This window comes from Hylobates moloch, unplaced genomic scaffold (assembly GCF_009828535.3).
Source record: "Hylobates moloch isolate HMO894 unplaced genomic scaffold, HMol_V3 SCAFFOLD_1, whole genome shotgun sequence".
NCBI classification, from domain to species: domain Eukaryota; kingdom Metazoa; phylum Chordata; class Mammalia; order Primates; family Hylobatidae; genus Hylobates; species Hylobates moloch.
The window spans coordinates 148,382,706-148,407,101 of NW_026652276.1; the positions used below are offsets into that span (position 1 = coordinate 148,382,706).

The window sequence follows — 24,396 nt, forward strand, 5'->3', positions numbered from 1 at the left end:
GTGTTCATGCCACTGCACTTGAGCCAGGGTAACAAAATGAGACTCTGTCTGAAAAAAAAAAATTCCCAGGTATGCAAAGTAGCAAAATAAGACCTATGATAAGGATAAAAATGAATCCATGGACACCAACCCAGAATTGACAAAATGTTAGATATGCCACATGATCTCACTTATATGTAGAATCTAAAAAAGCTAAACTCATAGAGACAGAGAGTAAAATCGTGGTTTCTAGGAGATGGAGATTCAGGGGGTTGAGAAGATGTTGGTAAAAGGACACACAATTTCAATTAGGAGGAATAAGTTTAAGAGATCTATTGTATATCGTGGTAACTATAATTAATAATAATATATTGTAAACTTGAAAATTACCAAGAAAATAGATTTTAAGTGTTCTCACCACACAAAAAATAAGTATGTGAAATAATGCATATGTTAAATAGCTTAATTTATCCATTTCATAGAGACTATATATATAAAACATCATTTTTATACCCTAAGTATATAAAACTTTCACTTATCAATTTAAAAAGCTACTACCAACGTATATACTACATATTAGAATAGTTAAGAGATAAGGAAGATATAAAGAAGATCCATATTAAAATTCTAAAAATAAAAAATATAATGTCTGAGATGAAAAATATATATGATAGGATCAATAGCAGATTAAATATTGAAGAAGAAAAGATCATTGGTTTTGAAGACATAGCAATAGAAACTATTCAAAATAAATGCAGAAAAAAAATGAACAAAGCATTGGTGAGCTGTGGTAAAACTTCAGGCAGCCTAATATATGTAGAATTAGAGTCCTTGAAGGAGAGGAGAGACTAGAAAGACAGAAAAAAATACTTGGATAAATAATGGTCAATACAGTTTTAAAATTTAGTGAAAACTATAAGCCCATAAGTCCAAGAATTTCAGTGAACTTCAAGCATAAGAAATAAGTAGGAAGCTATATCAAAACCCATCACAATTGCATTTCAAAGTTAGTGATAAAGAGAGCATCTTAAAAGCAAAGGAAGAAATATACATTATGTTCAGAGGAAAAAAGATAAGGATAATGACAAATTCTTCATTGAAAAAAATCAAGTGAGAAGACAGTAGAGCAATATCTCAATATCATTTTTTTTTTTTTTGACGGCATCTCGCTGTGCCACCCAGGCTGGAGTGGGACTACAGGTGCCTGCCACCATGCCCAGTTAACTTTTTTGTATTTTTTAGTAGAGATGGGGTTTCCCGCTGTTAGCCAGGATGGTCTCGATCTCCTGACCTCGTGGTCCACCCGCCTCGGCTTCCCAAACTGCTGGGATTACAGGCATGAGCCACCGCGCCCAGCTGAGCTATATCTTAGAAAGAAAGAAAGGAAGGAAGGAAGGAAGGAAGGAAGGAAGGAAGAGAGAGAGAGAGAAAGAGAGAGAGAGAAAGAAAGAAAGAAAGAAAAAGAAAGAAAGAAAGAGAAGCAAGCAAGGAAGGAAGCAAGAAAGCAAGAAAGAGAAAGAGAAAAACTGGGCTGGGTGCAGTGGCTCACACCCATAATCCCAGCACTTTAGGAGGCTGAGGTGGGCAGCTCACTTGAGCCCAGGAGTTCGAGACTAGCTTGAGCAACATGGTGAAACCCTGTATCTACAAAAAATTAACTGGACATGGTGGCATGTGCCCAGAGTCCCAGCTACTCAGGAGGGTGAAGTGGGAGGATCACCTGAGCCTGGGAGGTCAAGGCTGCAATGAGTAGTGATCACACCACTGCATTCCTGCCTGGATAACAGAGTGAGACTGTGTCTCAAAAAAAAAAAGAAAGAATGAATGAAAAGAAAAAACTCTCAACCTCAAATTTCATAACTGGTGGAAATATATTTCAAAAAAATTAAGGTGAAATAAAGACTTTTCAGGCATAAAAAACCTGAAATAATTAGTCACTATCAAGCTTAACGCTGTAAGAAAGGTGAAAAAAAGACCTAGATGCAGAAGGAAAATGATACCAATGGAAATAGGTACCTAGAATAAGGAATGAAGAGACCAGAAATGTTAGCTACATGAGTAAATATATAGGACTTTACATATTTATTTAAAATTCTTTAATAAAAGATGATTGTTAAGCAAAAATAATTATAATGTAGTATGGGTTTATTACATATATAGAAGGAGACTGTATGACAACAATAGCAAAAGATTTGGAGGGGAAAATGGAAGTACTGCACTATTTTAAGTTTCTTACGCTGTAAGTTGACATTCATATTGCCTGAAGGTAGACTGTGATAAGTTAAAGATGGGTACTGTAAAGCCTAAAGTAACCACTAGAATAACAAAAGAAAACATTATACTTAGCAATATCACTTTCCTTACTCCTCCAAAAAGAGATGAAACAGAATACTAAAAAATTTTACCCAAAAGAAGGCAGAAAAATAGGAAAACTGTGCAAAGAACATATGGAATAAAGAGCAAATTGCAAAATGAGAGACTTAAACCTAATCATATTGATAACCACATTAAATGAAAATGGTCTGAATATCACATTCAGATATTCAAAGAGACTTATATGCTGCCTATGAGAATCACACTTTAAATACAGACACACAAATAGAATAAAAGTACAAGGGCATAGTTCATATGGATTTCTTCTTTTGTAAAATGCCACTTGAAGTTCTTTTGTGGATTTTTTATTGCATGGATTGACAAACTATAGATTACAGGCCAAATCTGACCCTCTATCTGCTTTTATATTGTCCATAAGGTAAGAATGTTTTTTATATTTTTTTAATGGTTAGGAAAAAATCAAGAGAAGAATAATATTTTGCATCATGTAAAAGTGGTATGCAATTCAAATTTCAGTGTCTGTAAATAAAGTTTTCTTGGAACACAGTCATGCCCCCCCCCCCCCTTTTTTTTTTTTTTGAGACGGAGTTTCACTCTTGTTGCCCAGGCTGGAGTGCAATGGCACGATCTCAGCTCACCGCAACCTGTGCCTCCCGGGTTCAAACGATTTTCCTGCCTCAGCCTCCTGAGTAGCTGGGATTATAGATGCCCACCACCACGCCCACCTGATTTTTGTATTTTTAGTAGAGAGAGGGTCTCGCCATGTTGGCCAGGCTGGTCTTGAACTCCTGACCTCGGGTGATCCACCCGCCTCGGTCTCCCAAAGTGCTGGGTGCTGGGATTACAGGCATGAGCCACCATGCCCAGCTACCTATTGTTTTGTTTTGTTTTGTTTTTTTTTAGAGTCTTGCTGTGTCACCCAGGCTGGAATGCAGTGGCATGATCTCGGCCTCCACCTCCTGGGTTCAAGCAATTCTCTTGCTTCAGCCTCCTGAGTGGCTGTGATTACAGGCGTGAGCCACCTTGCCCAGCCTTACCTTAACGAACTGGCTGACTGTCATGTTTACCTATTGTTTAGGCTGTCTTAGGTTATAGTGATGATAGCTGCTAGAGAAACCATATGTGCCACCCTCATCACTTTACCCTGCTGCTCAGCATGCTACAAATCTCAGTGACGCGGTTAGAATTTGAGAGCATGTTGAGTTTTGCTGTACTGTTACACTTTATCCTAGTTTTAAAAAATACCATTGTATACCCATCATCTCAAAACAGAAAATAAGGGAAATGTGGACTTTCAATGCCATGTTTTTAAGGAACGGTGGGCTGTGAGTTATTTTGTATTCAAATTAGACACCACAGCATTGTGTTTTTTATGCTATGACACTAAATAGTGCTGAAAAATACAAAATATGTCAACATTAGCAGACTGAACACTCATTGCAATATTCCCCACTTACAGGAAAGCAGCATTCAGAAAAACTAGAAAATATAAAACAAAATATCTCATCTTAGCAGAATTTCTTCACAAAACTAAAATATGAAAATAAGAATGAAACCAAAGTAAATTTTTAAGTGGCTTATTCATTGGCCAAGCAAAGAAAGTCACTTATGGATTGTGAGTTAATTATATCATGTTTGATGTAGCAGTGGAAGAAATGTGTTCAGACTGCATAACTTATATAAGGCTGCCATTTGGTGAGAACAGTTGCTCATAGTTACAGACATTGAGAGTAACATCCACAGTCAATTAAAAAATAAGATAGATTATTTTGAGTAGTTTTTCCTGGATCTTGATGAGTTGACATACGTTACTGACACTGCTCAGTTGCAGGTTTTTTGAGGAGCCAACGTTGAATTTGAAGTAAGTGAAAAGTTAGGCACTCTAGTTTCTGTGGAACAAGTACTGCTGAGAATATTTTCAAAGAAGTTGAGAAAAAAAAATAAGTACAATCTGAAGTAGAATCTACTAACATACATTATAACTGATGGTTAAAATATTTGTAGAGCAGAAAACAAGCCTTGGTTGGACAAATTTACAAAGCTTATGAAGATGTAAAGTGTTTAAAGCCTACGGTTATTGATTATTATTATTTGTCAGCATATATTTTATGGGAAGTAATTGAATTTATCATGCATTATTGGACCAGTAGTGTAAATGGTTAAGTTCATTTGCTCTTGTAAACGTAACCATCTTCATTTCTGTGAGTTTTTGTCAAGGGAAATTTTTGACTTACCTTACCACACAGCAGTTTGATGGCTCAGCGGTGGTAAAGTTTTTTGCAATATTATGAATTCAAGGCCAAGATTGAAAAAAATTTTTTTTCAGACAAGATCTTATTTTGTCACCCAGGCTACAGTGCAGTAGGACAATTATGGCTCACTGCAGCCTTGACCTCCCAGGCTCGAGTGATCCTCCTGCCTTGGCCTCCTGAATTGCTGGGATTACTGATGTGAGCCACTGCACCTGGCTTGAAAACTTTTTTTAAAAGAGCCATCCTTAACCACTATTATCAAATACTAAATGCTTCTGGATATTAGCTTCTGCTGTAGATTTGATTATCTTTCTTAATTCAACCTAAAACTGCAAGACAAAACAGCAATTATATGCCAACCTTATGCTGTGGAAAAGTCATTTCCATGACAACATTGTTTGAATCAAAAGTAATGTCAAGTTGTTTTATATACTCCCACGTCAAAAAGTTAAATCAAGAAATGAGGTTACCGCTGGGCGCGGTGGCTCACGTCTGTAATCCCAGCAGTTTGGGAGGCTGAGGCGGGCGGATCACAAGGTCAGGAGATCGAGACCATCCTGGCTAACATGTCGAAACCCCGTCTCTACTAAAAATACAAAAAAATTAGCTGGGCATGGTAGCGGCTGCCTGTAGGCCCAGCTACTTGGAGAGGCTGAGGCAGGAGAATGGCGTGAACCTGGGAGGCGGAGCTTGCAGTGAGCCGAGATCGCGCCACTGCATTCCAGCCTGGGCGAGAGCGACACTCTGTCTCAAAAAAAAAAAAAAAAGGAAATGAGGTTACCATTGTCCAGGTAATAATATCTTAGTTCTAACTAGTAAACTCGCTGGGCTTTTGGAATTAATACATGAAATAAATGTTTACGATTTGTTTGGGCAACATATTACAGCTCTGATAAGAAGAGTTCTAGGTTCTAGCATTGGATGTGTCTGTGGTATATCAAATGTACACTGTGGTGTCAATAACACACTTTCTTGTGGACAGAAATGAAATAAGACTTTTGGTTGATGAAAAGAGATTGCTAAAATGTACAGAAATAATACTTTGTAATTTTATAGAATTGAGTTTCCAAAAGAATCTAAAATGGCTTTTAGCTTTAATTAAAGCACATATTACACAGAAAATAGTCTGTTGACAGATGTACTGGCAATAGGCCATTCCCTTGGGCTAAAACAATATCAGTTAAATTGGTTGTATTCAGACAACTATTCTAGGAATCATGTTGTCCTATGACTCTGTTTCACTAACATGTTTTTATCATGACTTTCAAAATATCAAAGCTTTAAAAAATGGCCAGAGGAATAGCTTTACTCACGAGTTAAAGGTTTCAAACTAAGATTTGTTATTATTAAGGAGCTATTTTATGAACATTCATTCTAATACATTTGATAGAATAAAATGTAACTGAAATTACATGATGAAGAAATTGAGATGGAGTATGACTTATTTAAGTCAATACGATGGGAAATATGACCCCCAAATTATTATTTCCTAGCTCATCTTTATGCTACAGTGTCCTTGTGAGGAAGAATTCATTTGTGGACAAATAAGATTGGTAAACAACTCTTTCTTTTATAGAAAAACTGTCCATTGAAATTGAATATGAATCTATCTTTATATGGCAAAGTAAGAGTTTTTATAAATTACATTTTATTAGACACAGACTCACTCCTGAAATCTTTCTTTGATTGTTTCATTCATTAATTTAATTTTTAAAATTAGGTTTTTTAAAATACAGAGATGGAGTCTCACTATGTTGTCCAGGCTGGAGTACAGTGGCTGTTCACAGGTACCATCCTACTACTGATCAGCATGAGAGTTTTACTGACTCCATTTGCCAACTGGGACAGTTTACCCCTTGTTTCACTTTTTAAATTTGGCAACTTTAAAATCTTTCATCAGGATTCCAACCATTTATTCTCTAGCTACTAGTTCTAATAAAAAAAAAAGATCTGACTTGTCTAGAAGTTATTGTGAGACCAGCACTTAATAACTACAACAATAAAGTTTCAAGTGATGAAATGGTATTAGTCAGGTGCTTATAATCAGGTTGACAACTATTCCCAATAATTTCCCTCAGGGACAATACTATTTATTAGTAACAATTAATAAATGTAAAGACAGTAATGTTGGGTCTTTCAGTATAATTTGGTTTTTCAGTTGAAGCAAATATCTGCTAAAAGAAATGTCTCACATATTAATATAACTGCTGGTAAGAATGCCTGTTTCACTCAAAAGATTCCGAAAAGACTTGAAAGATAAGTAGTAAGAGACAAACATTAACACAGTAAAGAAAAAATAGCAAATTTTGTGGAGTGGGAATTCAAATGGAATTATAGGGATTGATATTTCTGCCTGGAGTAGTAAACCAGGGAATTCCTAAACTCAGAAGTTAATCAGATAATTATACTGTGCTATGGAGGTTAATGCTATATCCATTATTTGATTATTAAGTGAAATTCTATCCACCATCTTTTCAAGTATGCCAGTAAAATTGAACTCCTCAGCCCTATTTTAAAATCTAAATACTATCTAACAAAATTCTAGAACCTTGCCTTGAAAATTAACGAAATGAATTTCAGGAAGAGATGAAGATGCTCCCTTTCCTCTCGAGCTCTTTCTCCATCATAAAATTAGCTTTTTAAACCAAAATGAATGCTTGTGAATATTCACAACTGTAACCCACTTATTCTATTTTCTGATAATATAAATCCGATCTTGCAGGTGTATATTAAACAAAGAGGTCTTGCAAAAGTTAAAAAAAAAACAACTTAGAATGGTTGCCATGTGCTGTGGAAATAATCTCTAAAAGAAACATACAATTCTGATGGGTTGCTTTAGTTGACAATTTGTTGCTGTGCTAACAAAGCTTTAAGCAACATCTCAGTATTCCTAAACAGAATAAATACTTGTAAGATTTTTCTGTCATTCAGAGGTGAATTAGTGACATTTTCCTTTTCTCCCAAATGCATGATAAGGAAAAAGGAAAGCCTGTAACTCTACTAGAATTTTTATTTTAACAGAAATGGAAAGCTTTATTTTACTTCAATTTGAAGTAGGAAACCTTGTTTTTTGCTGCTTTTCTCAGTTAAGATCCCATTTGTTATACAAAGTTGAATTTTGTTAAAATAATTATAGGATAATTAACAAATTATTACTTACCTCTTCTATACTTCTTTACTCCCCACACCTGTTTAAGCATGACTTTGATACACATTATGCTGGTCATTCCATCACTAATTATGAATATATATAAATATCTTGGTTATGCATATTACTGGTCATGATTACACAATTCTTTTTAACTTGTATAACAAGTAGTACAGAATCATTTCTGATGCACACCTGACTCTGAATTGTTAGACATTATTTTAACTAAAATCTTATTTTCTGGGGGAAGGAAATACTAAACTTTATTCTTATATTAAAACTCTTAAAGTGTGTGTGTTTTCATTTCGTTACTTTTCCTTATCTAACTAATTCTGAGCTCTTTTTTCTAACTTATTCTTGGTCTCTTCTTTAGTCCTCTAGTTATCCTATTACAGGTACTAAATATTCTCTATTTTTGGTTAAAAATATCCAGAATGGAAAGGCTTCCTTTCATCTTTCACTGAGAATTACCTGTTAACCATGAGACTTACCTGGCCTTAATGATGTGGGTCATCTCAGCACAGCTCACATATATGCACAGACACATGTGTGCATTGCATGTGTGCACACCACATACATACATCATTTACAATAAAAACAATATACATACTCCTTGAATTTGTGCTATATCTATGGCTAATATTGTTGTCAAGCCTCCCGTGCTGTTTTCCTTTTCATCAAACCAGGCAATATCCTAGAGAAAAGGAGAATTAACATATGGTTGTCAAAAATCATTTTTTTTCTCTGACTTTTGATTTTTCTGCTGTAAGTCAGAAAACATTTACCTGCCTCGTCACTCACAGGTACTTAATTCCTATAAAATACTATGGATCGAATGACTTTTGCTTCTTTTTTCATGAAGATCTATATTTATATATAAACTGAAGAACTTAAGCCCAAGAGCTTGGACTCATTACTCATTACCATATAGTATAATAATCAATGTTAAATTAAAATGGTCATTTTAAACCATCAAGTGATTTGTAATTTTATTCCATACGTCATTTGTGAAGAGCAGACATAATTCAAAAGTAAGGCGATGAAGGCCAGAGCGGTGGCTCACACCTGTAATTCCAACACTTTGGAAGGCCAAGGTGGGAGGATTGAGTCTAGGGGGTCGAGACCAGCCTGGCCAACATGGCGAAACTCTGTCTCTACAAAAAATGCAAACATTAGCTGGGCATGGTGGTGTGCACCTGTGGTCCCAGCTACTTGAGAGGCTAAGATGGGAGGATTGCTTGAGCCTGGGAGGCAGAGATTTTAGTGAGCTGAGATTACAGCACTGCACTCCAGCTTGGATGTCAGAGTGAGACCCTGTCTCACACACACACACAAAAGTAAGGCAATAAACAACACAATTTAGAAATATCTTCAAAACTTTCTACCTAAACTAACTAATGATAAAAAGTCTATCTCTTTCTCTTTAGGGGCCATATAATAAAGATTTTCCCTGACGCTTCACATTACCTCCTAGAACTTACAGCAATGGGCATTGTGAGAAGCTAAAAGGGCAGAAGGCTGTGAAACTCCTGAAGTTAAGAGGTATGCAGTCTAAAGAAGGAGTCAAGTCAAAATTACAAGCAATAAAAGCATAATGTAATAACCAGCAAATAATAACAGCAAATGGAGACAGCACATCTTAGCGCTTCTCAGCCTGAGGAATTCTGATTTCCTCTTATAGCTATTGAATGTTTCCTCACACTCACTGGAACCACTTATATCTCTTGTAGATTAAAACCATGTGGAAATTGTCTCTGAAAGATGGTTTATTTTTAGTGAGTAAAGAATAAAAAAAATCTTGGCTTCTTGCAACCCAGCCAGGGCTCTGATGCCCAGGTAACAGGCAAAACAAAGGCATAGCAGGTTGAGGGCTGCGCCTTAATCATGCACATCACATGTTAGATGAAAACTTTTATGGAGGAATATGGTAGGAGCCAGGCATGATAGCACCACCCTGAGCCACTGTGTTGGGAAGGTGTCTCCATGAGCTTCGGGTCCTAGATGCCCAAAGAGCAACCTATGGAGATTACAGTGTGCACCGGACAGTGGCCACTTTGAAAGCACAATCCCAGGCAAGAGCCTAACATACTGTGAATACACAGCAGCAACAATAATAAACACAGCACTGCTGAACTGAAAGACATCACCTGCTTTTTATTGTGTACTCTCTCTCCAAAATGAAGATATTTTATATATTTTCTAGTTGGTTCTAAATTTCAACATGACATGGAATACACAGATAATTTTTAGATACAGTGTAAAGTAAAAAATATGAAAAGACTTTATTATTGAATATTACATTCCTGATTCTATAGTAACTTGCTGTAAAACACCATGAATAGGTACATATGCGATTAATCTTAGTCATTATCTGATGTTCAGTTGGCGAGATGTCTGAAATTGCTTTCTGGCAAGACAGCAATTGTGTACTCCAGGGATTGTTTTCCAGCACAGGCAATATATATGAAAACATTTAGGGAGGCCGAGATGGGCGGATCACGAGGTCAGGAGATCGAGACCATCTTGGCTAACATGGTGAAACCCCATCTCCACTAAAATACAAAAAAAAAAAAAAAAAAAAAAACTCAGCCTCCTGAGTAGCTGGGACTACAGGAGGCTGAGGCAGGAGAATGGCATGAACCCGGGAGGCGGAGCTTGCAGTGAGCTGAGATCACACCACTGCACTGCACTCCAGCCTTTCTGGCACTTAGGTGGTGAGTAAAAATTAGGTGGCATCCTCTCTTCCTGACAGGAATATAATTACAAGAAAGGCCATCAGGCTTTTGATACTAGTAGATATACAGTTTTTTTCTGCCAATAGTTCTACTTGAAATAAAAATGCAATAAAACTATCATAAGTGCTTGGCATGTATTCTCTCATTTAATCATCACAACAACTCTATGAGATAGATAATATGATTACCGACATTTTAGAAGTAAAAGTACTAAGGTACTTAGAGGTACTTAGAGATTAAGTAATGTGTCCAAGGCCACATAGCTGGCAGGTGCTGAGGCCAGGATTTGAAGCGCGGCAACCAGAGGCCAGAGTTTTTATTTTTTTATTTTCAATCTTCTTTGGATTTGTTTTTATTAAAGATAGACTTTATTCTAAGTGTACAGTGTACCTTAAGATATTGCCTGACACAGTGTTAGCAAGCAATTAAAAAAACTAAACTACCAGCCAGGCGTGGTGGCTAACGCCTGTAACTAAACTACCATAACATAAAGATAACATCTGTAGTTTGGAAGAGAAATGAGGTTACATTTAAAGTCATGCAACTCATAACTTAAAAAAAATTTCTGGCCGGGCACAGTGGCTCACGCCTGTAATCCCAGCACTTTGGGAGGCTGATGTGGGCAGATCACTTGAGGTGAGGAGTTTGAGACCAGCCTGGCCAACGTGGTGAAACCCCATCTGTACTAAAAATGCAAAAGAATTAGCCAGGTGTGGTGGTGCGTGCCTGTAATCCCAGCTACTTAGGAGGTTGAGGCAGCAGAATTGCTTGAACCTGGGAGGTGGAGTTGCAGTGAGCCGAGATCACACCATTGCACTCCAGCCTGGGCCACAGAGTGAGACTCGTTTAAAAAAAAAAAAAAAAAATCCATTAAATGTAATACTAATTGTTTAGTTAGCTCAACGGATATTTTTTGTTAAAAAATTATTTTTTTAAAACTTTCAAGTTCAAGAGTACATGTGTAGGTTTGTGATACAGGTAAACTTGTGTCACGGGGGTTTGTTGTACAGATTTTAAGTTGTTAATCAATTATCTTGTTTGGCCTGCCATCTGACTGAAGAATTACAGCTGAGTTTCATGACCTGTTTCTTATGCTGCAGGACTCATTACCTCAAATCCTTTTGGAATTAGCTTAGATAAGTTTTGAAGCCCCTTAGTGATCACCATCAATGCTATCATAATTTAAAGAACCCCAAGAAGCCTTAGCCAATCTAATATAGAGGGAAATGGGGAAAAACAATGAACGATGAATTATTCAGTGATTTAAGTCAGCAACACTTAGAACATTCTGTTCAACAGGAAGAATCTAAAGTAATCACATAAAATATGGATTTTATACCTACAAAAATACCACACCTGTTTCTATACATACCTCTACCTCAAATGAGGTTTCACAATGGTTATAAAAAGCACTGCAAGTCTCAGCACGGTTGTTAAATTTTAAAAAGTCTTATCTTAGGACAAAAATCAGGTAATAAGAGTTAGATAAAACTGCACACTAGGAGCTTCCCTTACTATAGACAAAGCAAAATCGTGAAGATGCTTACAAAGAAAGGGTTAAATATACTAGTCTTCTTTTTCTCCAATTTTAAAAGGTAAAGCTAAGAATCAAAAAGGGTGCTGAAAGATGAAGAAGGAAAACAAACAACTTAACTTACGGGGATATTTAATAACATGTGCTAAGTGGCATAGACTTTCTGTGCAAGTCTTTGTAAGTATGTACATGATATTTTAAAACCCAGAGTTTATGGCTTATAGTTTGAAGCATCCTTATTAGCAGAAGCTACTTTATCTAAAAATGTTACAGTCCTAATGTTCACATGGCTAATGCTAGACAGAGGATTAATGTCCAGTATTAACCATCAAAATACTAGATTAACCACAGTTTCTCTCATTAAACTGTCTCATGGCTTTGAGATTCTTCCACTAAAAGCATTCCATGAACAGAAAGGAAGTTCAAAGTATGGTTGGAAAAATTAAAATTTATATTTTTCTGTATAAAAACAAACATCTAGGCATTCAGGAAACATTTTCAAAAGTTTCTAGAAATTTAAAATAAATTCATTTGAACACGGAAAAAGATAAATTTAAAAAAACAAAAACAAGCAGAAATAGTCAACAAATGTAAAATATAGTATTAGTTAATTAAAGTCTCAACTTATTTCATGGAATATTTGCAGTAAAGACATAAAGTGTTCATAAATTAAAAAATAATAATGTACAAGTTTAACATGAGAGGTATTTGCTGGCATCAAATTGATTTATGATCCTACAAATAAACTTTTGTTTTTCTGGAATAAGGAGTGTCTCCAAATGTGGAACAAGAAGCAGAAATGGGACCTTTTTGAACAGAAGGTGTAAGGTCACCCATTGCTTTAGAGCACGGTGTTGCCGTGGGAAACCTCCGACTTGCTTCTCTGCGTTTTGTATCTTGTAGCTCCTTAAGAGTACAGTTGTTGCATGGCAGCCTTCAGAGCACTGCTCCTAAAAGTCATAAGACTTAAAAATGGGTTTTGACGACTCAGTTGGAGTGACAGTAACTCTATTTCTGAAAAGAAATCACCTTGGCAGGAAGCTATTTGCTCCTGCCTGGTGAGCTTTTGTGACAGAAAGTGAGGTGAAGGGCTACTAATGATTACTGGCTTTCAGGGTAACCCAATACATTTTAGCCTCATGAAAGAATTTTAGAGGTGCCAGTCTGAGACATTCCTTCCATTTGCCCCCAAGACTCACTTCTCAAGATTACTACTTGATCCACCTATTTTTAGTTATTTCACAGAGGTGACTGATCATCTGCATGAGGCAGGCAGACCTGGCAGCTAGACCGATGTTATCGGAGTTCATGACTCTTCTGATAAAGGCAGAGAGATTGGCTGCTTTAAGAAGTGTAGAGTCAAAAAACTTAAGCTATGCACATGAATTAGAACCAGAGAAATTAACAACTCCTTTTCAGATACATTCCCAAGATATGGTAGCTCTTACTTCTCCTTTTTAATTTGGCCTTCCATTCTGATCCCAGAACACTACATCATTCATTAAAAGAAAGATTTGTTAAGATGAATGCAAGGAACAATGAGTAGATCCTACGTTCTTTTCTATAAGCTGTATTTTTTTTTAACATCACACTTTTGGACTTGCTTCTTTTAGAAAAATATAAGACTTCTGACATCAGATTTCTGCTGCTCAGAACAAAAAGAGTGTGCTTTCAAAGAAAGATTATGTCAAAAATTGGCTTGCGACAGAATTAAAGCTAGAATGTTTTACAATAAATTTTAAATAAAATAAAAAAAATTCAACTTAACACTGACCTGATATAACATGGCTTTGAAGGCCAAGTGTCTTAATTTCATCGTTAAAATTTCCCCTGCTCTGCCATAAAATAATCCCTGAAAAACAAACAAACAAAAATCTACATTCTTTTCCTTTGTAACATTTAGTTGATATATTTTTAACTCAAATAGAAAGAACGGCAACAAAAAGTAATCATGCTCAGGCTTGTTTAATTTATTAAAAGCTTACCTGCATGAAATAACTGACAAAGCAAATAACACCCAAAATGACGAATATCATGGAATAAATTTCTGCATCATGCTTTAATATGGTTTTATCATTATTTCCAAACATCTGAAAAGGAACAGATTTTTATCAGGTGTTTGGAGGAAAACATAAAAGAAACAGAAAAAGTGAAAATTTCTGTATATCAGGAGTTTTAAAATACATTTCTTTTTTTTTTTTTTTCTTTTTTGAGACAGAATCTTGCTCTGCCACCCAGGCTGGAGTGCAGTGTCGCGATCTCAGCCTTGGCTCAATGCAACCTCTGCCTCCCAGGTTCAAGTGATTCTCATGCCTCAGCCTCCCGAGTAGCTGGGATTACAGGCCCACACCACCACACCCGGCTAATTTTTATATTTTTAGTTGAGATGGGGTTTCACTATATTGGGCAGGCTGGTCTCAAACTCTTGACCTCAAGTGATCCGGCTGCCTCAGCCTCCCAAAGTGCTGGAATTACAGGCATGAGCCATTGCGCCCAGCTTAAAATAAATTTCAACATAAAAATAAAACTATACACACATTTCTGTGGAAAAAAGTGCACCATGATGCTATCATCTGCATACATTATCTATGATAAAAAATAACTTGCTTTTAAGTCTTTAAACTATGTAAATATGAGATCTGAAAAATGAGTCATCTATCTGCCATTATTATCACAGTATATTTCCCAAGAAACCACCAGTTTGTTTGAATTATTATTCTGAATAATTTTTGATCACTCAAGTTTCTTAGTATTCTTCTAGTTAAGTAGTACCTGCAAGGTGAGGCTTTTTAATGTGCTCCCAGAATTGTTCTTAAAAATTAGTAACATACATGCACAGGCATTTATATTGATAAAGTATAGCTGTGCAAATTAGGGAGACTGAAGTTCCAGGCTAGAACTTCAGTTAACACTGAAGAGTAAGCGTGGATCTTGTAAGATCCTTAAACCCACCAATTGCCCTGAGTCCTTTAGCGAAATCCCAAACTCTTGTTATTTCTTCTCCCTGAGCTGGCTGGTAAGAAAAGAAATTGCAACTATACCCACTAGTTGAAAGGAAAGTAGTTGTATTTGCCTATTTTATTTCTTCATGTTTTGGAATGCTGATCCAGCACTGGAGTCAAAATTAGAAAACAAAGCAATTTCTTCACTGATGGCCCAGTCAACAAGGCGCAGCCACACACTTTACAAGAGATGCTGGCTTATCTCCTAGGAACATTAATTAACCTTCCTATCATGGACCCCACACTAGGGGCGGCCCACTAAAAGTCCCAGTTTTCCCCTTGTGGATAAGACTGATACAAGCTTGTTCTCTCAGGTTATACTTTCTTTAAATTGCTGAAAGTATTAGCAAATTTGTTCTACTTACGGTTATAATTTTTGCGAAGATGATGGAAAATACTGGATGAACAGTTCCATTTAGAACAGAAGCCAATGTCCCCAGAACCACAAAAGGCCATTCAGGCTTGTTTAACTTTAAAATTTTTAATAGAGAGACTTCAGGAAGACTTATCTAAAAATAAAATATGTTGGTTAAAAATGCCAGTTTGTGTGCATAATAGAATCCAGGGAAGTTAGCCCATCATAAACAGAATTATAATGTATAACATCAAATATAACAGACAACATGGTAGAAAATATTTTTCTTAAAAATTCACTGCACGTATTATTAATGATGACTCTAAAGCATAAAATAAAAGAAGCTTTGCCACAAGTGACTGTGCAATATCACTTTTTGGCATTTTACTCAGTTGCTATCATTTAAAAAGTACAATTAACTCATATGTAATTGTTAAAGGTCAAAAAAGAAATGACAGGTGTGTTTTTCTTTACTCTTGTTAAACTGGATGGAATATTGTACTACAGGATAAGAAAAAAATCTAGGCAGAAGCTAAGAAAAGAAAACGCAGAAGGTAAAAGTTTCATTACGATCTCAAACTTGAAACCTGGAAAGTTTCATGATGTATTTACAAAAACATTTTCCTAATACCTTGGCTTGTTTTGGAGTTCTTATCTACAAGCAAAATATTGCAATATCTCAGTACATTATTTAAACTCACCAAGCCTGTCTCCTCATTTTTCCAAGGGGAATGGTATCAGTTCCTATCTTGTAGGATTGTGTATACAATTAAGCTTTATTCAGTACATTTGTGACTCACCGTATTTGCAAACAATAAGCACCCAATAAATGCTAGCAGTCATTGCTGTTTCTGATGTTATTACAGAGGAAGGATTATATTACACAAAATTTCAAGTTTTATACAGAGAAAGCACAATGCATGTAGTCATTCTGGGTCTGCAAGCCCTTCCTAGGATACGTGGAAGGTGACAAGCGGAGGTAGTGGTCACAGTGGTCAGAGGATAAATAATACGATAAGGATCTCTCTTTGCTCTTGTCTGCAATAAGTAGTGTATTTCAGAATCTTAAAAATTCTTCTGAACAGCTTTGTGGTGAGTAATTATTCTGAGTAGGAAAGTAGGCAGTGAATTCTTTGGTATTTCATTCATTAAAACTGCCTCATGGCATTCACTCTTAAAATAATGACATTTATGGACCTAATAACCAGAGAATTCCTCAAGAAAGACTATAAAATAGATTATAATTCTTGTTCTATTCTCAGTCTGGCTACTATAATGCGGACTGTTGTTTGGACAACAGAACTTTGAAATTCTGATGCCTTTTAAGTCCATTTTCAGGCTGGCTAACCCACATTTATGTTGGGTTACTTAATAATTTGATTGTATCCATCATCTTTCCTGCTGAAGTTTTCTAAAGCTCATCATCAAAAAGGGCACAACATTTCAGTTAGGTCACTGTTCAAAAGAATATACAAAAATTTAAAAAGTTGCACACTAACTCTCGATCAGGCACTGAGCATGGAGCCAAGTGCTTTACAAAATTACCTTATTTGGTAAGGAAATTAAGGTTTAGCATGTCCCAGGACACTAGTAAATTATAGAGCCAGGAAATTAGGAGGGCTATCTTCCTCCTATAGAATGATCTACATTACATAGGTAATTTAAAGATGTTCTTTTGCCTCTGGGAAAATCCACAATAAAAGATTTAAAATGGTATCATTTAAATAGTGTCGTCAAGATAGAAAAGAAGTAAATAAGATAAAAACAAAACAAAAATTTCAGTAAAATCATAAAATAGGCTGTGTTACTTAAATATGACGTTATACATGTGTTAAAATAATCTGATACAAAAACATAAAATTATAGACATAAAGAGATATGACATGAGTGTTAAAAAGTTAAAAAGTGATATCTAAAATATTTTAAATTTCATTTGATGCAGTTTAGAGCTTTCTTGAGTTATAGTTTTCATATAACAAAGTGCACATATTTGAAATGTATAATTTGATAAATTTGAACACTACTACACACGCATGAAAACATCAAAAAAGTCAAGATAATAAACATATCCAGTACCCCCAGAAGTTTTCTCCTGCTTTTTATCATCCCTCTCTCCACGCTTCTTAGTTGCCATCTTCCTCCCTTCCTCCTGCAACTACTGATATGCTTTCAGTCACTATAGATTAGTTTGCATTTTTAGAACATTATATAAATGAAATCATACATTATCTACTCCTTTTCAGATAGCTTCTTTTGCTCAACATACTTGTTTTGCCATTTATCCATGCTGCTCCATAAATCAGCATATCATTTCTTTTTATTGCTGCATAGCATTTCATTGTATAGCTATCTCACAAATTATTATCCATCCACCTGTTGATACAAATTTGAGTGGTTCCCACTTTTAGACTATTCCACATAAAACTGCTATGGACATTCATATACAAGGCTTTGTGTGGACATATACTTTCATTTCTTTTGAGCAAATATCTAGAAATGAAATGGCTGGATCATTTAGTAGGTGAATGTTTCACTTTCTAAGAAACTGACAAATTATTTTCCAAAGTAGCTTTAGCATTTTATACTCCAACCAGCTAAATAAGCTCCAGTTGCGCCCCACCATCACCAATATTTGGCACAGTCTTTTTAGATTTAACCATTCTAACAGGTGTATAGCGATTTCTCATTGTGATTTTCTTTTGCATTTCTGAAATGACTAACCACGTTGGGCATCTTTTTGTGTGCTTATTTCCAATCTGCTCAGGTAAAATGCCTATTCAGATCTTTTGCCGACATTTAATTGGGTTATTTGTATTTTTATTATTGTGCTTTGGGAATTCTTTGTATTATTTGGATACAAGTCCTGATCAGATATGTGATTTACAAATATTTTCCCTTAGTTTATGGTCTATCCTTTTCATTTTCTTTAAAGTGTTTTATAAATAATGAAGTTCTTGATTTTGGTAATGTCTGACTTATCAATTTTTTTCCATTTATAAATTATGCATTTGTTGTTATATTTAGGAAATCTTTGCTTAACACAAAATCATGAAGATTTTTTTATTGCATTTTGTTATAGAAGTTTTATTATTTTAGGTTTTACAGTAAGGGCTTTAATCCATTTTGAGTTAATTTTCATCTGTGGTTTGAGGTATGGGTTGTGGATGATTATTTTGTTTATAGATATATAATTGATCCAGAATCATTTTTTGAAAAAAAAAAAAAACATTGTTAATTGAGTTGCCTTTGCACTTGTGTTGAAAAGCAATTGACCATTTATGTGTGGGACTACTTCTCAGCTCTTTTTTCTGTTCCATTGATCTATTTGTCTATTTGTATGCCAATGAAATGTTTTGATTACTATAATTCTATAGGTAATTGAAATGAGAATTAGTAATTAGCTTTATATAGTAGTTGAAACAGAATTGAAATCAGGTAGTGTCCCTCTTCCAACTTTGTTCTTTTTTAAAAAAAATTATTTTGACTATTTTGGCTTTCTACATTTCCATGTGAATTCAGTTTGAGGAGAAAGAACATCTTAACTATACTGAATTTTCTTATTCACTCACATTGAAAATATCTTTTAATTTATTTAGTCTATTTTTTTCAGTAATTTTTCTCTGTGATATTTTATAGATTGCAGTGTGTGGGTTTTATAATCTCTTATCACATTTATTCCCTATAATTTAATATTTTGGTACTATTGTACATAAAATTATTTTTTAATTTTAATTTCCCACTTTCCATTTGTAGTATATAGAATTGGGATTGATTTTAGTATATTGTCATGTATTCTACAACCTTGCTAAACTTTATTAGTTTTGGTACGTGTGTGTGTGTGTGTGTGTGTGTGTATGTGTAGATTCCATAAGATTGTTGGCATAAGTAATCATGCCATCTGTGAATAAAGACACTCCTACATGTTCCTTTCCTACCTGGATGCTTTTATTTTCTTGCCTTATTGAACAGGCCAGAACTTCCAGTACAATGTTCAATAGATGTAGTGCATGCCCTTGCCTTGTTCTTGATCTTAGTCTTTCACCATTTAGTATGATGTTAGCTGTTGTTTTTTGTAGCTGCCTTTTATCAAGTTGAAGGAATTTCTTTTAATTCGTTGCTTGCTGAGAGTTATCAGAAATGGATGGGGTATTTTATCAAATGGGTTTTCTGCATTGATTGAGATCATTGGTTTTTTCTTTTTAATTTTTTTAATTAGGAGAATTACATTAATTTCTGAATGTTAAACCAACTTTTCACTTTTTAGAACAATCCTACTTGGTGATGATATATATTATTCTTTTTCTATATGGTTGGATTAGATTTGTTACATTTTGTTAAGAATTCTTTCATCTATATTCATGGCTGATATTTGTCTATAATTTTTTTTATAATCTCATTGTCTAATTTTGATATCAGAGTAATGATGTTGGTCTCATAGAACAAGAACTTCTTCCTTATCACTTTTTTTAAATAGAATTCATCAGTAAAGCCATATGGCTGAAAGTTTTTTTTTTTTTTTTTTTAGGGAAAAAATAATTTAACCACAGATTCAATTTTTTAAAATAAATGTAAGAATATTCAAACTATCAATTTATTCTTGAGTGGGCTTTGGTAGTTTGTAAACTTTAGGGAATTTGCTCATTTCATCTGAGTTGTAGGATTTGTTTGCATAAATGTTTTAATAAGATTATTTTATTAGTCTTTTAATATATGTAGAATCTGTAGTGATGTCAGCTCTTTCATTCTTGATGTTGGCAGTTTCTATCTTCTTTTTGTTCTTGCTCAGTGAGTTCAATATTGATGTTCCCAGAGAACCAACTTTGGATTTGATTGATTTTTCTTTGTTATTTTCTTCCTTCTGGTATCTTAAGGTGGAAACTTAGCATATTAATTTGAGATTTTTAGATAGTGTAGGTGTTCAGTGGTACAAGTTTCTTTCTCAGTATCACTTTAAGCCTCCTATATATTTTGATATGTTCAGTGTTCATTTTTGTTCAGTTCAAAACACTTTTGAGTTTCTCTTTTGATTTTTCCTTTGATTTGTGCATTATTTAGAAGTGAGTTATGTAGTTTATAAATATTTCAAGGTTTCCCAGACCACTTTCTGTTATTGACTTCTGACTTAATTCCATATTGGTCAGGTAATATACTTTGCATTTCTTGATTTTTTTTTTTTTGAGACAGGATCTTGTTCTGTTACCCAACATGCGGTACGGTAATGCAATCATAGCTCACTGCAGCCTCAAAGTCTTGGGTTCAAGCAATCCTCCTACATCAGCCTCCCAGTAGCTGGGACTACGGGTACATGCCACTATCCCTGGTTAATTATTATTATTTTTTTTCGTAGATACAGGGTCTCCCTATGTTACCCAGGCTGGTATTACGTGAATTTTTTTTTTTTTTTTTTTTTTTTTTTGAGACGGGGTCTCGCTCTTTCTCCCAGCCCAGAGTGCAGTGGCGCAATCTCGGCTCACTGCAAGCTCTGCCTCCTGGGTTCACGCCATTCTCCTGCCTCAGCCCCCCAAGTAGCTGGGACTACAGGCGCCCGCCACTGCGCCCGGCTAATTTTTTGTATTTTTAGTAGAGACGGGGTTTCACCGTGTTAACCAGGATGATCTCGATCTCCTGACCTCGTGATCCGCCCGCCTCGGCCTCCCAAAGTGCTGGGATTACAGGCGTGGGCCACTGCGCCCGACCGAATTTTTAAAAGCTTATTGAGACTTGTGTTATAGTCCAGAATATGGTCTATTTTGGTAAATGTTTCAAGTGCATTTGAAAAGAAGACATATTCTGTTGTTAATATGTGAAGTCTTCTACAAATGTTTATTAGGTCAAATTTGTTGATAGTACTATTAAAGTCATCTATATTTCTGCTGAATTTCTATTTACTTGTTCTACTAAGATTTAGTAGAAGGGTGTTGAAATCTCTGAATACAAATGGAGATTTGTCTATTTGCAGTTCTGGATAAACTGATTCCTTTTTAATTTTGAAAGAAACTTCTTTATCCCTAGTAATGTTGTTTGCTCTAAGAACATTACTTTGGCTGTCCTTAACATCACAATCTACCTTCAGACAATGTTATATACCACTTAGGAACCTTAAAATATCATACTTTAGTTTCTTTTTCCCAGTGTTTTGGCTATTGTTTTCAAACATTTTACTAATACTTGTGTTAAAAAAAACCCATAATATAATGTTCTTTTTTCTTTGAAAAATAAATATGCTTTTAAACATATCAAAAATGTAAATATACAAACCATTCTTTTATAGTAACTTGTATATTTACTATTACTGATACTCTTCATTCCTTCGTGTATATTCAGATCTCCATCTAGTATCACTTTCCTTCTGCCCAAAGGACTTCCTTTAATATTTCTTGTAGTGTAGGTGTGCTGGTAGTTAATTATTTTAACCTTTAATTTCTGAAAATGTCTGAATTTTGCCTTCATTTTTATTAGGCATTTTTCTGTAAATAGCATTCTGATTTGAGGTGTTTTTTTTTCTTTCAGTGCTTTAAAAATATTGCTCCAATATCTTCTTGTTTGCATTGTTTCTAATGAGGAGATTGTAGCTTTCTTGTCTTTTTCCTCATCTATATTGTGTCAATGTCTCTGGATGCTTTAGTAGTTTTCTCCTTAACACTGGTTTTAAGCAGTTTGATTATGATATACCTAGGTGCAGGATTTCTTATGTTTCTTATGCTTAGAATTTATTGAGCTTCTTGAATCTGTGGATTTTAAGTTTTCATCAAATTCGCAAATTTTTAAAGCATCATTTCTTCAATGATTTGGACTTCCTTTGGGGACATATTTACATACAGAATACAGATATAATAAATGCTTAATGTCTCTACTAACTCTACTAAGTGTGCCATTTCTGGGTCTATTTCTATTATTGATTGATTTTTCTCTTCATTTTGGGTACATTTTTTTTCTGCTTTTTTGCTTGCCTGGTGATTTTTGAATGGGTGCCAGACATTGTAAATTTTAAACTTTTGGGGACTAGGTATTTCTGAGTTCTCGTATGTGTTATTGAGCCTTGTTCTGGAACACATTTAAATTACTTGGAAACAGTTTAATCCTTTTGAGGCTTGCTATTAGGATTTGTTAGTTAGGTTTAGTGCAGAGTTTAGTCTAGGACTAATTATTTTCCCCTCTGAGGCAATATCTTTCTTAACACTTTACCCAGTGCCTCATGAATTTAAAGATTTTCTACTCCAGTTAGTTTAATAAGAACTTTTCTTGGCCCTGTGTGAGTTTTAAGAATTGCTCCTTTTAATCTTTTCTGGTAGATATATACCCTGCCTCTGGTAGTTTCCTTAATAAATACACTGATCAGTAGTTGGATCAAGACTCAAAGGAGAACCTCTGCAGATCTCTGGGCTTCTCTCTTTCTGAGAAGTTCTCTCCTCTCCGGTTCTTTGCTCTGAAACCTCTGGCTACTTTGGCCTCCTTCAACTCTTAGCTCTGTCTCCTCAACTCAAAGTCCACTGAGTTTCAGGAGGGGAGGTTGCAGTGAGCCGAGATTACGCCATTGCACTCTAGCCTGAGCAACAAGAGTGAAACTCCGTCTCAAAAAAAAAAAAAAAAGAGTCCACTGGGTTTTGTCTGTGTTTTCCCTCTCAGCTCCGAGGCCTGAAAACTACTCGGACCTTAAACTGGGTCAGTGACAAGGTTCATCTCATTTATTTCTCCCTCCACAGAGATCACTATCCTATTTTGCATGATGTCCAATGTCAGAAGCCATTATTTCACATATTTTGTTCAGTTTCTTTTTTTTTTTTTTTCAAAGTATACATCAATTTTATTAAAAAGCAATTGCTATACAACTTCTTTTTTTTTTTTTTTTAATTATACTTTAGGTTTTAGGGTACATGTGCACAATGTGCAGGTTTGTTACATATGTATCCATGTGCCATGTTGATTTCCTGCACCCATTAACTCGTCATTTAGCATTAGGTATATCTCCTAATGCTATCCCCCCCCCCCCCCCCCACCCCACAACAGTCCCCGGAATGTGATGTTCCCCTTCCTGTGTCCATGAGTTCTCATTGTTCAATTCCCACCTATGAGTGAGAACATGCGGTGTTTGGTTTTTCGTCCTTGCGATAGTTTACTGAGAATGATGTTTTCCAGTTTCATCCATGTCCCTACAAAGGACACGAACTCATCATTTTTTATGGCTGCATAGTATTCCATGGTGTATATGTGCCACATTTTCTTAATCCAGTCTATTGTTGTTGGACATTTGGGTTGGTTCCAAGTCTTTGCTATTGTGAATAGTGCCGCAATAAACATACGTGTGCATGTGTCTTTATAGCAGTATGATTTATACTCCTTTGGGTATATACCCAATAATGGGATGGCTGGGTCAAATGGTATTTCTAGTTCTAGATCACTGAGGAATCACCACACTGACTTCCACAATGGTTGAACTAGTTTACAGTCCCACCAACAGTGTAAAAGTGTTCCTATTTCTCCACATCCTCTCCAGCACCTGTTGTTTCCTGATTTTTTAATGATGGCCATTCTAACTGGTGTGAGATGATATCTCACTGTGGTTTTGATTTGCATTTCTCTGATGGCCAGTGATGATGAGCATTTCTTCATGTGTTTTTTGGCTGCATAAATGTCTTCTTTTGAGAAGTGTGTGTTCATGTCCTTTGCCCACTTTTTGATGGGGTTGTTTGTTTTTTTCTTGTAAATTTGTTTGAGTTGCAGGCAGGAGAAGGAAATAAAGGGTATTCAATTAGGAAAAGAGGAAGTCAAACTGTCCCTGTTTGCAGATGACATGATTGTATATCTAGAAAATCCCATGGTCTCAGCCCAAAATCTCCTTAAGCTGATTAGCAACTTCAGCAAAGTCTCAGGATACAAAATCAATGTACAAAAATCACAAGCATTCTTGTACACCAATCACAGACAAACAGAGAGCCAAATCATGAGTGAACTCCCATTCACAATTGCTTCAAAGAGAATAAAATACCTAGGAATCCAACTTACAAGGGATGTGAAGGACCTCTTCAAGGAGAACTACAAACCACTGCTCAATGAAAT

At 35.3% G+C, this 24,396-nt stretch overlaps 1 protein-coding gene across 1 annotated transcript in view; it reads right to left on the reverse strand.

Moving 5' to 3' along the window:
- ABCB5 (ATP binding cassette subfamily B member 5) overlaps nucleotides 1-24,396 on the reverse strand; it is a 163,251-nt gene that overhangs the window by 48,107 nt on the left and 90,748 nt on the right. Inside the window, exons 17-20 of the mRNA XM_032753440.2 lie at nucleotides 15,350-15,493; nucleotides 13,968-14,072; nucleotides 13,757-13,834; nucleotides 8,324-8,407 (exon numbers count right to left, since the gene is read on the reverse strand). Coding sequence (XP_032609331.1) covers nucleotides 8,324-8,407; nucleotides 13,757-13,834; nucleotides 13,968-14,072; nucleotides 15,350-15,493 — 411 coding nt within the window. The remainder of the gene's footprint in view (nucleotides 1-8,323; nucleotides 8,408-13,756; nucleotides 13,835-13,967; nucleotides 14,073-15,349; nucleotides 15,494-24,396) is intronic.